Genomic DNA, 14,857 nt, shown 5'->3' with positions numbered 1-14,857 from the left:
GATAGTTTAGACAGTACAGAGATAAAAAATAATAAAATAAAGCACAAGTCACAGATTTGTGATATACAGACAATCCAACTTACAGTAGGAGTCATTCATTCCTGTTTTTGGTCTTTCATTTTAATTATTTTGTCTGTAGGAAAACTACACATTGCCAACCTCACTCTAAAGGTGAGATGTCCCTGGTGCTCGAGGGTGTACATCTTCGGTCTAACTTATTTTATATAAAACTCAAGATCATGAGTCAAATTTTTGACACCAAATCCATCATTTTGTAATCAGTACATGGCACACTGATTTTACAGCCAACACTTTGCTGTAGAAAAAGACTTTTGTTTGGAAGACCTCTGAGGTGATTTTGTGACGGTCCAAAATGATTCAGTAGGACTCAGCATTTATGGTAATAGGTTTTACCTTGTCCACGCTCGATTCGGTTTACTAATAATTACTTTTGGCCACCCAGGCCCGAGGAGACTGGTGAAGGGGAGAATGCGAATGAGCGCCCGGTGTGAAAAATGAAGAGCTAGTTTAAAAATTAGCCGCCATGAAGGAATGGATCTATGATGATGGGGGACCCACCATTTTCTGATATGAGTCAGTCACACACCACCAATTGAACTCAGATGGATAACAGGGTAGGACAGCGAGAACGTGATGGCGGTGTATTCATACAGTCTTTAATAATTTGCCTCTCAGTTCCTGCTGTCACACTGGAGGCAGCAGCAGTATGGGTGAATTGGGAGAAAAAATGCACATCATATACACACATTCAATGTTCAAGTCCTCATATAACCCAGTAGAAAAAACGACTCACAGTTTTGTTCAAAGGTTCCCCTTCTTTGTGTTTTGTTCCACACCCAAATCAATAGTTTAGATGTCCTCAGTGTGGAACAGAGGTGTTATCAGAATAAATATCCGTGTTTGGCAGTAATTTATATACAACCAAACAAAAGTCCAAGCCTTGGAGGGCTTTTATTTAAGTGCAATCATGTTTGACAAATGAGATTCAGATAGGAGTGAACATGGCACTTCAAACAAGAGCAGCGCTCCACTTGTAGTGGATATAGATGTCTGAAGAGAGATTGCTTAATACTTGAATGAAAGTGAAAGGCAAAGGGTAGAAAGCAAAATAACGAGATACAAAAAAACAGCCCATCCCCCTTGTAAAAACACCACTGTTCAAAAAAAGAACAAAAAATGTACAAGAAAGGAAAAGCGGCACAAAGAGCTCTGCCTTGGTTCAAACCATTCCTTAAAATGGGTTCAGGTCTATTTTGTCCTGGTGATGTATTATCCAGACTATTACTATTGACAAGTAAAAGCCCATGTTCGCTTATGTGAACAACTTTAAAGTTAATCTTATGTTTAATGAGCAGAGAATCCTAAAACTTATTTCAACTTTAGCAGACCAAAATAGTCGAGTAAGCCTGATAACGCTCACATTATTGGTATTGATCGCGAAGGATCGAGAGATCAAACGTTCCTTGAATGTCAAAGTCTTACAGAAAGAATTTACCTCTGAAGTGAGGTTTTTGCATTCAGAAAAATCCACAGACCGTTGTTAAGGTTTAAAAGCAAATGGCAAGTGCATGATGCAAGATAAATAAAATGTCCTTAAATAAATGAATATCGACCTAAACACATGTATCAATTAAAAGTTCTGTGTTGAACTAGAATATAGCTATGGTGGGGGTTTTTTTGTATAAGATCGAAATAAAGTAAACACATTGGAAGATTTTCAATCATGATAGCAGACAGACACTTACCTGCTGTGGGATTATCTGCTCAGATGAAGCTGCAAGATTGATGGCAAACACATGGTCCCTGCAAAAAAGTGAGTCACGACATTATTGATGTCATCTTTCTTTGCAACCCTTCATATTTTTTTTCCCCAATGCAAAGCTTTAGAAGCATCTAACTTAACCAATTCACCAAAACCTGCCCCAAAACTCTCCTTTTTTCTCTGAGTGCAATTGATTACAGCTGTGCAGCATCACAGACTGGGAGGTGGATTAACAGGCAAGGTTTATTGGCTTTTTGGCTTCAGGACATCACAGGAGTTTTCCAACTATCGACAAAACCCATATGAATCACTTTGTGAAGTGAGGAATGCATTTGTTGCACGCAGCTGTAGAAAATATTAAGCCAGTTTATGTGCATATAGGACCTCTATAACTTTTTGGACTGGGTTCTTGGCAGTGGGAGCACTTTATTTTGAAATAGAGCCAAACACTATAGCAGAACTTATTTTGCACAATGCAACTGGGCAGAGACGGTGCAACCCTGTACTGTTTAGATAATTAACCTAAAACACATCGAGTAGCAGAGCAATGTGCAAATTAGGCTGTGTAATGCACTTGAAAAAACTTCAGAGGTTCTGCCAAACTGCAAACATGAAAGCAGTCTGATGCAGAAGTGCTGCCTGAGATATAGTTCACAAAGAGCTAAAAGTTTTATTTTGGAAACATTTACCTTTTGGAAGTTTTACATTTTCACATAAATGCAAAATTGCAACAAGCAGTTTCTGTAGCCATGTTTTTTTTCTTCTCCCTAATCACGTTTTACTTTCACTTGGCCTTCTTGGAGTTCTTTATTATGCATTTAACATATAATATCTGTACTGTTGACACAGATTTCTTTTGCTGGGCTATTTTCCCGCCCTGACAATTAGTTGCAAATTTTGTCTTTCTTCATTGTGTCCTTTCAAGAGCCCATTTACCTCTTGCCCTGTTTTTGCTGCAAAACAGAAAAAAAAAAAACTAATTAGCTTTACTGGCTAAAAAAAAAAAAAAAAAAAATTAACTTTTTTGGGGAAAAAAAAAAAAAAAAAAAAAACTCCAAATGGGTAAATGTGTTGCTTATATACTCAGATAAATTATTCAGAGCTTGTTGGCTGCTTATCAAACTATTTAAGAAGTGTGTGGATAAAGGTTTAGGTTAAAGAAACATGATTATAATTACTCACAAAAATATTTATTATACTGAAGCCTTTGTGCAACCATGCACATGTTAACATAGTATCAGACTTATAGACGGATGCTAATGAATATAAATGTGTAAGGTCATCATTCATCATTATTAACTATCCCTTTATAAATGTACAGATTTTACAGTAGGTTGGTAAAAAACATGTATGAAAATATCCCTAGTCCTTATAGTCCTAATATTTGTATGTTTAAACATGAAGTAATGGTCAACGTTTTACATGAGATGTTTTGAGTCATATTTTCAACTTCAGTAAACAATGTAAACATTGTTATATTACATCTTTTGTTATGTTGAATTAGCAGGTGAGTGATGGTGACTGACCGTGCAGCGATATAGAGCATGTGGTTGATCCTTAGCATCCGCTGGAAATCCAGACCCAGGCGGACAGTGTCATTGTCTGACATGAGTCCCTGGAAGCTGGGGTAGAGGTACGAGGCTGCACGGGCAAAAAGATGGAGAAGAAGAAATTATTCGAGTATAAGACAGTCATATGCATCCCCCCCTCCAAAAAAAAAAAAAAACACAACAAAAAACCCAACTGGAAAGGAATGTCAGAACTTTACTGTGACAGTTCATCGTGGAATCAAAATTTTAAAACTAAAATTAGGAATAAAGGAAAGGGATTTCCAGTCTTTGTCAAATGTCAGTGGCGTTTTTTTCCCTTTGAGAAAAGAGGGGAAAAAAAGCAATTTTTCAGTTTCACATTTATGGAGGCAGTTTGACAACGACAGCTAAAAATTTCATGCACAGTAGTATTAGCAATTTAAGAAACACTAACCCAAGGTTACAATTTAGTCGTCTTTTTGAAAACCCTGAGCTCACACTGTATGCAAATGCACACTTGTGGAGGTGGATCAGGGAGAAAAATAGCATCCTAAGCTGCAAATTAGGCAGTCGTGTCATAGAAGTCAATCTGATTTAAATAACTGGCTCCTCGTAAGCATTTCTGAGCAGACATGTCTGGGGACTGTGCCAAGTGAGAACAAAGAAACAAATCAAAAACATCTGAATAGACATTCTAATTGTCACATTTAAATCAGTCTCACCTGTTTCAAAGGTCACGAAAGTTTAGCTTAAGCCGTTTTCATGCATGCACTGCACCCATGAACTTTTCTAGGACTTATCAGGGAGAGTGCACGCGAAAATGCAAATGTTGGACATTAAATACTCTTGTGAGGTCCTTATTGCAAGGTCTGTCTGATGCAGGATTGTGCTGAATGTGCAAGTAGGCCAACTAGTGGGCGACACGTGTTCCATCTCCTGCATGCATCCCTGTCACAGAAACGACAGGATGTACTCACTCCAACGCAAACCATTTACTGCTGCATGACACGTGTGAGAAAGGAAAATATCCCAACGCGATTCTCCCGAAACCTCCGAAAGTTCATGTGTGAACATGTCTTTAGTGTTATCATCAATGCCATTAAATACCTTCACCTGGTAAAGTGCCTCTATAACAAATGACACCAACAGGAAAATCATTAAACAAAAAACAAACATAAAATGTTAAATAAGATGAACTGAGGGAAGTCGTGCAAAGAAACAGGGATATAATATAAACTTTATGGTGCACTATGGCTGATTTTCAGCTTCCCCTTCTTCCTCTTCCGCATGTTAATTTCATTTTCTTTCCCTTACTCAAAGTGCAGACGAACTCACTAGAGGGCAATATTATTTTAAACAATGGGAGATTGTGTCCAGTACTTTAAATAACAAAATAACAGTCAGCCAGTGGATGGATATGCCTTTCAAAAACTTGATTAAAAAAAGATCCTTCAGGCAAAAATGGAATAAGCCTGGCTCAATACTGACACCACGCTGTCTTCCATATCACAGATACTTCCCCTGCTGTCTTCTTTTTTTTTTAACTAAGCAAAGATTCAGCTGAAGGCCAGAGCATTGTCTGTAAAGTACTGTATTAAGTGCCCTCAAGCTTCCCATCTGACCTGGGCTGCTGCTGAATTAGCAATCCCCCCTAGAAATACACCACAATCTGAAATTAGTCTCTCTACAGGGAGCCGTACACGCTCCTTTAACCACTCGTCTCAAATCGACTGTTTAAAGATTTAAATGCCTAATGTCTGGCTGAGTGCTGGACCTTGCTGTGCTGTCTGGTGAAGAGACTCCCAGTGGCTCAGCAGCCCGCCCTGCCATCCTCCCCCTTGGCAAATGAGGATTTCTAATTACTCTTTAGCACTTTCACACCCTGTTCAGCTTGGCTAGGTCACTGCTAGCAGAAAACCCCCAGGATAATGACTCGAGGCATTTAGGATCACTACAACGAGAAGAACGTACAACTCATAAGACGAAGTACTCAAAGAACTACACCAGAATCCTACATTGAAGCTCCAGCAACACTTGTAGTATTAAGAACAATGTTATTTCTTGACCATCTTGATGGTTAGCTTTTAGTCTTCATGGACAACGGGAGTAGGTAAAGTTGATATGCTGTAAAGCCGATTTTGTATTGAGAGGTTTTCCCCAAACTGCACTTCAAAGATTGCATTTTAAAGAACAAATGAAAGAAAGGGAAACAGTCTGTCAAGGACACGCGTTAAGTTATGACATGTTATCCATAACTGCTAGGACTTAGTTCAATATTTAAAAGCTATTGCTACTGCATAGTAATGATAACTTTTAAAAGGAACCTTTTATGCCCTTTTTTCAACTGCAGGGTTTTATTCTTGAACTCTGTTGGAATTGATTTGCATGAGAAACTGTTCAAAATAATTCTTATTTATCATATGCAGAACCTTGGAGCAGCACCTCATTCACTGACTGAAACAAGAGATTTCAGGTTACCCTTAACAACGTCCCTCTTAAGGACAGTATCTCTTGATTGGCTGCCTCTAACATACAAAGGAAAAGGTTGTGTGTGTAAGATGCTAAGATTAAAGAAAGTTCCTCTTTCAGACATCATACAGAACCAAGAATAGCAAAAAAGCTGCCTGAAACCAATCATGAAAATAGGTAGTGTAGTGTATGCATCCTAAACAAGACTAGACATTTTATTAATAGCCTCATGTTCTGTATAACCTGTATCAGCTGCACTGGCTGTGGAAAACCTAAATATGCCCAACTTAAACAGCATGGTGTCAGGCAAAAACAAAAGTGTAAGAAAAATTATTTGTCCGCTTTCTAAAAGAAGGAGTCACTTAGGTATGATTTCATAGACTTCATCCTGACGAAGTACTATGATTCATAATGGATGTCTCAGAGTTGCGAGGGACCTTGCGCCATGCTGTCACCTGCTGGAACTAGAAGTGACAAATTGCTCTCATTACACCTGGGACGGAGCTCCACATATAGCACTATTAGCACAGCTATTTCTGCTAATGGTAGCGTTACTCTCTTCCAGATAGATCAATTACAGTGTGTGGGCCATGGTCTCAGCCACCTCTTAAATCAATTATGGGCCATTACATTTAGCAGCCAAGACCTCTTCTGTAGACCTTCCCAGTTATTGGGTGCCACAGATGGGTCCCTAAGGTGGTCCAACAGAGCAGTGTCTTGAGTCTGTTAGAAGTCTTCAAGAGTCTCTTAAATCAAAAACTTGCTGGTTTCCAGCTGTAGCTCTGAAGTTTTAATGTCTTGTGCTGTGGTAACATGTGGAGCCGGGGTAATAATTCATTATTAGCTTCTATCGACTGCCATTGGAATATGGCTGAGACAGTTGTGCTATGAAAATCTTTTGTTCATATGAAAGATTACAGGAAAAAAAGCATTATTATGTGTTTGAATTAATTAAATTATGGTATTATTAGGGACTGAAGAGCATGGACAATTCAGACATTAATTAAGTCAGGTGATATTAACTAAAAGAGAAAAAAAAAAACCTAAAAAAAAAAAATCCATATTGTAGTCACTGTCTCCTCGGTAGGGACAAGTATTGATTATCAGTGGTGATCCAACTGTTTATCAGGAAAAAAAGCTCATTATGAAAATTAAAATGAAGAATGTTTATGATGTCAGTAAACTAACCAGCTGTCACCTTCATTATAACAGCAGTATGTATGTGTTGTGCATGCATACAGATGGGGTTTTGTTTTGCTTTGCAAAAAATACTGAAAAATTGCTCTTTTTGTAGTACAAGTTTGCCAAACTCTGATCTAAACCAAGGGAGGAAAGAAATATTTGCTGTTTATTTCTTGTCAGTGCTGTTCTTGCACACCAGTCAGTAGTAGTACACATGAAAGCCCCACAGAGTGACAGCTGAGTCATTTTTCCTGCAACTGTTCATAGTCAGTGCTAAATGAAGCTACTGTGAGAAATTTGGCTGCTGACTTTTACACCAAGCTAAATAAATCAAAGAAGAAGAATTTTTACATGAGAGCATTGTGGAAATGTTCTTTTTATGATATACTGCAGACATTATTTACACACTCCAGTTGTATGCCACATACAATAAATGTTTTATTATTCAAAACAATGTTTAGCCTGTTGGACAGTCTAAATAACCCAGCTGTATCCTAATGTGAATCAGATACATGGGCAATAAAAATAAAAAACAGCGCTACACACTTTACATCAAAATTATTCTACAAATTTGCTAAAAGTTTGCACCTCCGCTCTGACTGAGACCTTTTTTAATCATGCATACTAAAACTGAAGTGACCTTATTCAACACCGAGTCAGCGCAGAGCTCAACAAATAAATTTAATTATAGCTGTTCCAGCAGCAGAATAAACATCTACAGATTTGCTTGCTGCAAACATAGCCTTAAACACATCCACCTCACTAAGCTATATCCCCCAGTGACGAGATATGCCTTAGTGACCCTCGCTCTAGATTTACATGTACTCCTGCAACAGAGATCACCATGGCAACAACAGATTTTGAACTTACTTTCTCTGCCCACGACGCTGATTGGTTCCAGGTCTTGGGGGAACGGCGTGGCTCCTGAGGACAGCTGAGCTAAGAAGGCGACAAAGGTAAGAGCCAGGAAGGCTGGCAGGATGGGTCGAGGCAAGACGACCATCAGCCTCATTTTGGCAGAGGAAGAGACCTCACCAGTAACACATGGCCCACAGCAGATTCACCTAACCAACCTATAAAAGAAAAGGCACAGAGTTGGTGCATTGTTGTTATCAATATGACATCCGAGACACCTCAGTGTAACAAAATTAAGACAGTCAAACACTGTAACATGGACTTCTAATATAGTAGCACGCATTGGATATAGATGCATTTTATAGAGATTCTAAATTAAAAGGCAACAATTACATAACTGAAGAATGACTAGAGTAATGTTTAAAGGTGGCATCTTAGTTCCTATTAGCATGCAATGCCTCATGCCAATGCAGTGATGTGATTGAATGTCCGCCCAACCACTGATTTGTAAGAGTGCAAATGCATTAAAAAAAGGCAGATGGAGTCAGAGCAAACCAGACGTGTGAGGGAAGCAACCAGGAGAGAAGGCAGGCTGCAGGACCCTGACCAGAAGGACACTTAAACATTCACTGCCCAACCGTGTCTTAAACACAATAAACACTCCTTGCTCCGCCTGATATGGCGAGATGTCCTTGCAATTGTTTAATTTAGTAAAAAGGTAAAAGGTCACTCCTGTGCATATTTAAATATCACCTCTAAAAGGTGGCTCTCACACATGAGCTTTGTGCAAAAACAGCTCCTTCAACTGCAACAGTCACCAATGGTTAAGAAATATGAGGAGGCTTTAAAGACTTTCCATAATCTCATGAGCCACCAAAGAGAGCCTGAAACTGATGAAATGTAATGAGGATGAGCAGGGTGAACATCTCTCACATACAACTATATGCTTTTACAGGAGGAACTAAAGGTGGAGACCATCAAATAAAAAAACAAAACAAACAAACAAAAAAGATGAAAACAGTGAAGCAGCAAGAACGTTCAACATTTCTGTTTGCACCAGTGAGAGAGTGGCAGCAGGATTATGTGCTTTATATGGAGAATCAATTGTGAGTTATAGGTCAGGACCATAAATGTTTAGAATTGCCACACCTGTCTGTCTGGTTAAAAGGCCCAAGCTAATACCTGGATAATTTGTGACAGGGCTGTACATTTAAAGGCAATGGTGACCGAGACTTGTGATATTAGATCAAAAGAAACATTCACATGGATTTCTATTATGGTAAAGAGTAGATATGTCTGCCGCCACAGAGTTGAAAGTGTAAGGAAACTCACTTGTGGGAATTTATGCAACAACACAATAGGCTAATATGTTTCCAGATTCTGCTACAAAGAAGATGATTGGCTTTTTGGAAGCGACAGCTATCTTTGGTATTTTTGAATTCTCCCATAACTTTCTATTTCTTTGTGATTCTTGGTGTCCACGCTGCGCCCACCCACCACGCAGGGTGGTGGCAATACCCAGTCAGCCTTTTAGGACTCTGGGTAGAAAGGTTTAACAATTCAGAAGTTGGAAAATAAATACAAATATAACTTAAGAATGGATATGTTAAGCTACAATGACAAAATATTTCATTATGCAGACTGCAATGTATTGGTAAAGTTAAAAAAATGAATAGTAATGGGCAAAAAAATGAAATTGAGAATGAATGTGAGAAAAGTCACAAACCCAAGCTGGAGAGCCTCAAAGATTTATTAAGTAATTTTCACAGATGAAAATGCACTCTCTAATCAATCACATAACGGGACCTTGTCTGCATCAGGCATCTTTTCAATACTGGCAAACACTGTTGGGCTTAGGTGTGGGTTAGTGTCCGAGAAAGGCAGGAAAATTTCCTGGGCCATTATCACAAAGGCTCAAATGGCTCAAAAGGTTCACTGCTTAAAAGCAGCTTTTAAACAGATATCAGAAAATGTTAACATGACCTGCAAGCAGATCTGCACTGAAGCACACAGAGTAAGGAAACAGATGCATGTGCCAGGTTGTACCACTCAAATGCTTAATACTTAAATAGTACAAATACTTGCTGCATTTATCAACCTGAACACCTGGTGCTAAAAACATTCAAATGTACAGACAGCACGTCCTTTGGAAAAAAATTGGGTGGTAAACAAAGTGATTCATTTGTTGTTGTGCGTTTGTTAGCATGAGAGAAGAACTTGTCTTGCATAATTAAAGGAACAACTCCGTAGCCGAACAAAGGGTGCTGCCATCGAAATCAAGATTTCAAAACTGAAAAGTCAAAGAAAGATGTAATAACACCACAAGCAGTATCTGTCAATGATCTCAAAAAACAAAACAAACAAAAACCATCAATGACAGCTAATCAAGTAAAGATGTTGCAACCTCATCCACCTCCAAGAATTCAAATCACAGATTATCATTCTCAATAAAGTGTTTGACAAAGGAGCTCTGAGAATATTTCCTCTTTAAAAAAAAAAAAAAAAAAAAAGCATAAAAGTTGGACTCGGGTGTCTGTGTGGGAATAATTAACAGCTCCAGACATTGTACACAAGGCTGAGATTATGCATGAATGTTAATTTCCACATCTGTTTGATATTTGAGGAAAGAGACAGTAACAGATGGATGGAAGAGGGATTTGTCGAAACCAACTTCAAACTGTGATGACCTGCACTCCTTGCCAATTTATTGAGGGCAATGTGTCCTCTACAGGGGTTCTTACAAGCCCTCCCAAGTTTATGCACTGTGTCGCTTGGCAGTGAGACTTGGGCCACATGGTTTTAAGTGGGAGCAGAAAATTAAGTCAACAGAGACGTGAACTGTCATCAATATTGATAATAGTGTGCCTCATTTAAATGCAGGCAGAAAGCTGCATTTAGCAATGAGGTCAAGCGATGATCACAACACCATAAATCGACGCGAGTAGGCGAGTGTCTGTTTGTGTTTACTCTGTGAATTACAGCAGCTTGTGTGGCCTGCCTTAGTAAGTATATGAGAGCGATATACCTGATGAATTAGCCTCATATGGTATAATTTGGCTGCTTTGTTTTTTTTCTCCCAGCCAGCGAAGCAGCTATTTAAACAGATGATGTTATTATGAAGACAAATAAGTGAGAAACGTCGCTTAAAACGTCAAAAACATTCACGGCAGAAAAAGGCTAAACAAACTTTTGTCATTTATAGCGTTAAATTACCAATAAAACAGCCGAATGTCAAAATGTATCCACTTTCATCATGAATACGCAGAGCCGCACATAAACCTAAGCAGCGTGTCCGGGGAACACTATATTCTTGTGAAAAAGAAAGGCAGAGATCATTTATTGACAACCTACTTAGCTAAAGGAAGGCAACCAACAGAGTGTGAAAACAAGACAACCATACTGAGTACAAGAGCTTATGCAAGACAAGTAATATACCCCACATGGTTTGTGCATACAGTATTAGCTTGCAGTTAAGGTTGAGTTTCAGACTGTTGAGGACTTCATTATCCTGAACTGGTGCTGCAGACATTTTTCAAACTTTACTGCTAGAAGCTGTGTGACAAAAATAAATACTTGCAAATCTAGACAGAAGGGATTTGTCTTTATACTCATCGAGTGTATTGGATATGTCGCCCACCCCTGGTTGAGCATATGTGAAAAGTAGAGCTCCTGGTTAGATTCCACCCACTATTTCCTGCATCATTCCCCTTGTTCTTTGCTGTCTGCTCTCTACTGCCCTACCAAATAAAGGCTAAAAACTACCCCCCACCAAAAAAAAGAAAATCTGATTTTTACCTTCAGATTTCAAGTGTGAAATACTGGCGAGCTCAAATCATACGAAAATATACTCCACAAGCTGCTGAACTTTTAAGTTAAATGCTGGCAAATGAGGCTCCCCAAAGAAGCTCACATCAATGAATCAATGTTGCACAAAAAAACATTTCAGTTCTGCACTTGAAAAAGATTAAATACTCATTTCTGTGCCGTGTACACTGTGCAGTGCATATCAAACATTTCACCTGATTATAAATTTGTTCTCTGGGTGTGATTTATTGTATGTGAATCAGGCACTGAATGCAGCATCATTGATTATTTTAGAGACACTGCTTACCTGAAACTATGAAATCAAACATCACAGTATATTATATTTATAGGAAATTTCTGGATGGAAGATATTGAAACAAGTTTCATTTTGGGATTTGTACCTAAAGTCGGCTTTACTAAAATTGTTCTCCTAGAATAAACAGTCTTTGGTGCTCCATCAGATGATTTCCTGCAGATAGACATTACGTACTGAAGGTCCAAGCTCTTGCCTTTAGTTCTGTTCCATCGCTGACATTGTTCTGGTTGTACAGCTTAAAGTAGACTTATTATTTCCCCGTTTTCTCTCAAACAGACGCTGTTTCAATAGTGGATTCTTATATTAAATATGGCCCAAGTTCCAAATAATGAGGTTAGTATATTACAAATAACTCCTTTGTGCCAAAAGCACAGTCTTCAGTCTGCCCTAAAAGCTCCGTTTTCAACAGTTTTTAATGCCATTAGGTCTGTGTAACATCAAAAACAGGTGATATTGTTAATATGGTCCTCACAGCCACAGCTGTGAGCACAACCGCTAAACAGTTAAAACCTTCTGTTTACACGAGGCAGCTAATCAAAAGAAAGCTGGCTTAAAGGGAAAGCTAAAGCAGCTTGTTTCAGACAGGATGAACTGAACAGCTGCACCAGGGCTGGTTATAGATAGATGCATATTTCCTTTCCAACTGGAAATCAAATCAAGCTACCCCGCTAAAGTCAAAGAAACATAAAGATATAGAACTGGAAACGAGCATAAACTATACTTTTGAATCTGTTACACTAGCAGACAAAGCAAAGCACACTGAAAAATGTGTCTACAAATCAACTACCCTCTGGAACTTTGAGCTCTCTTAATTTAACCCAACACAAAGTCTAATCAGTTAATGACTTTCTGTGCAGTCTAAGGAGAGATGGATTGCTGGTGAGCTGACAGCTGTCCGAAGGATATAGGCCAGTGCTGATCCTATTCCATGTTCACTCTCTGTGTTCTAGGGTTTGATGGGAGGGCTTGGATCATTTTCTTTTTAATGAACTGGACGTGTTAAGCAATCTGTGAGAGACTGGCAGTTGGGCCTCTTTGGAGGGGTAAGTGTTTCTGGGATGTTGTGGCACACCATTGATAATCTGACATTCATTTGGATTAGTCAACAGCACCGCATCTGGATTTGTAAGATGAATCCACACAGAATCCAGGCCTTTTCTGGGCTAATGCATAAATCAGACTAAAATAATAAGAAATGATGACCTTAAATCGTTGTCATGAATTGAGCCATGCAGTCATTTAAATTCATGTATAAACTCCTGCAAGTAAATTTTTATGTTCTGCGTCCCCATTTGCCTGACAATAACTGTCCCGTAAAAAGTCACGTTTAAAATCTAAATTTCAATTTCATCCTCAATCAGCTGCATTGCTCTGTATGCACCTGTCAACTCCTGGGACTTCTGTTTTCTGACAACACCTGCTGCACAACTGAGCAGCAGAGCATAATCCTGATGCAAAAATCACTCTCTAATATTCCCAGCCCTTACCGTGCTTCAGTGGTGGGGAGGCTAATCCACTCATTTTTTGATAGCCACAGAATTGAGTCTACCTTTCACCTCTGTGGGCTTTGATATCTCTGAGCCCCCTGGCTGTGAATCTTTTGTCTGAAGCCACACTAGTTTCTGTTCTCACATATTTGCAGGAAACACTGGTCAGCATAATGAGCGAGCATATCCCTGGACTCCATGATAATTTCAGACACAATTAGCCACATTAGCCTCTGCTCTCAGCAGGCCATTACAAAATAGGCTATTATTCTGGGTGCTATAATAACACCAAGAATATGGCTTCCACATGATAAGTCAAGTGTGGGGTATGTTTGAGGACGCTGTGTTCAAGCTTTACAGAGTGAACACTTAGCAAGAGAGGCAGAAGAGTAAGCGAAGAAAACAGACCCTGACTGCTGGATATACAATTAGGGTCGTGGTGTTATATTATTCATGCAAGAAGGCATATAGAGAGTTGAGATGCTTTACGAAACATCATTTTCCATTAGTGTATCTGTGGCACCCTTTATACCTCCATTAACCTGCTCCAACAACAATTAATCTTCTGTGATGGACTTTCTGTGCTGTTTAGAGATTTTACAGGGACACATATCTGAAATAAAATCAGATGCCCTAAATGAAGGGGTTGTGTTAAAAAAATGCTGTTTCCTCACATTTTTCAAGTTCAACTGCATCTGAGTTGTTTCATTTAAAATTCAATGAGGTAATGTACAGAAACAAAGTTAGAAAAAAGCTGCCTCTGTCTAAATATTTATGGACCCAACTGTAAAATCCACATAATGAATAAAAAATTTAAACATTTGAATGACAGACCATATCTGCGTTTTCTAGCTTTGTAAAACTAATGAATATTTTTGCCTCATGATTTTTCTTTTTTTTTTTTTTTTTGGTCTTGCTGTCAAAACAACTGCAGGGGAATTTTAATGTGACCGGAGGAAAAACAACACATGATATGAATGGTGTGTGGTGAGACAATCATTTCGTTGTTGAGTCCCGAGCCATATTGTCCCTCCCCAAACTCCCTTTGGAAGGTTCATCAGATCACCAATCTCATTGCAGTCCCATGACACAAATCACACAGCACATCACCATCTGCACTGAGTTGTTTTTCTCAAGCACTCAAATCCTGCTCTTCCTGCATACTTTCAGATATTTCCACATAAAGCCGTTAACGTTCAAAAGCTGATGTGAAAAATAAAATGTCCTGAAAATATTCTTCATTGGAAATATTCTCTACAAATGTTCGAAGCAATGCTTTCCTTTGCCAGTTAGTTCAACTCTCCCCTGAACCCTCCCAGACAGGAGAAACTTCACTAATTAGATTTCCAATGGCTCACCGCAAAGACGCCGTGGTTGCAAATTGGAATTGGGATCAAGGAGCCTTGGACAATAATTGAAAGAACAACCCCCA

General features: G+C 38.8%; 1 protein-coding gene across 6 annotated transcripts in view; it reads right to left on the bottom strand.

Moving 5' to 3' along the window:
* The window catches only part of sema6cb (semaphorin 6Cb), a 146,238-nt gene that overhangs the window by 54,122 nt on the left and 77,259 nt on the right, over window positions 1-14,857 (bottom strand). For all 6 annotated transcript variants that reach the window (XM_005739218.1, XM_005739222.1, XM_005739223.1 and 3 more), the window contains 3 exons: window positions 7,834-8,036; window positions 3,310-3,424; window positions 1,767-1,824 (listed from right to left, as the gene is read on the bottom strand). In XM_005739218.1, coding sequence (XP_005739275.1) covers window positions 1,767-1,824; window positions 3,310-3,424; window positions 7,834-7,975 — 315 coding nt within the window. In that variant the 5' untranslated portion in view covers window positions 7,976-8,036. The remainder of the gene's footprint in view (window positions 1-1,766; window positions 1,825-3,309; window positions 3,425-7,833; window positions 8,037-14,857) is intronic.

Source organism: Pundamilia nyererei, unplaced genomic scaffold, assembly GCF_000239375.1.
Source record: "Pundamilia nyererei isolate P.nyererei 1_Seehausen unplaced genomic scaffold, PunNye1.0 scaffold00090, whole genome shotgun sequence".
Classification (NCBI taxonomy): Eukaryota; Metazoa; Chordata; class Actinopteri; order Cichliformes; family Cichlidae; genus Pundamilia; species Pundamilia nyererei.
Note: the sequence above shows the minus strand (reverse complement) of the source record. Positions and strands in the feature narration are given on the sequence as shown.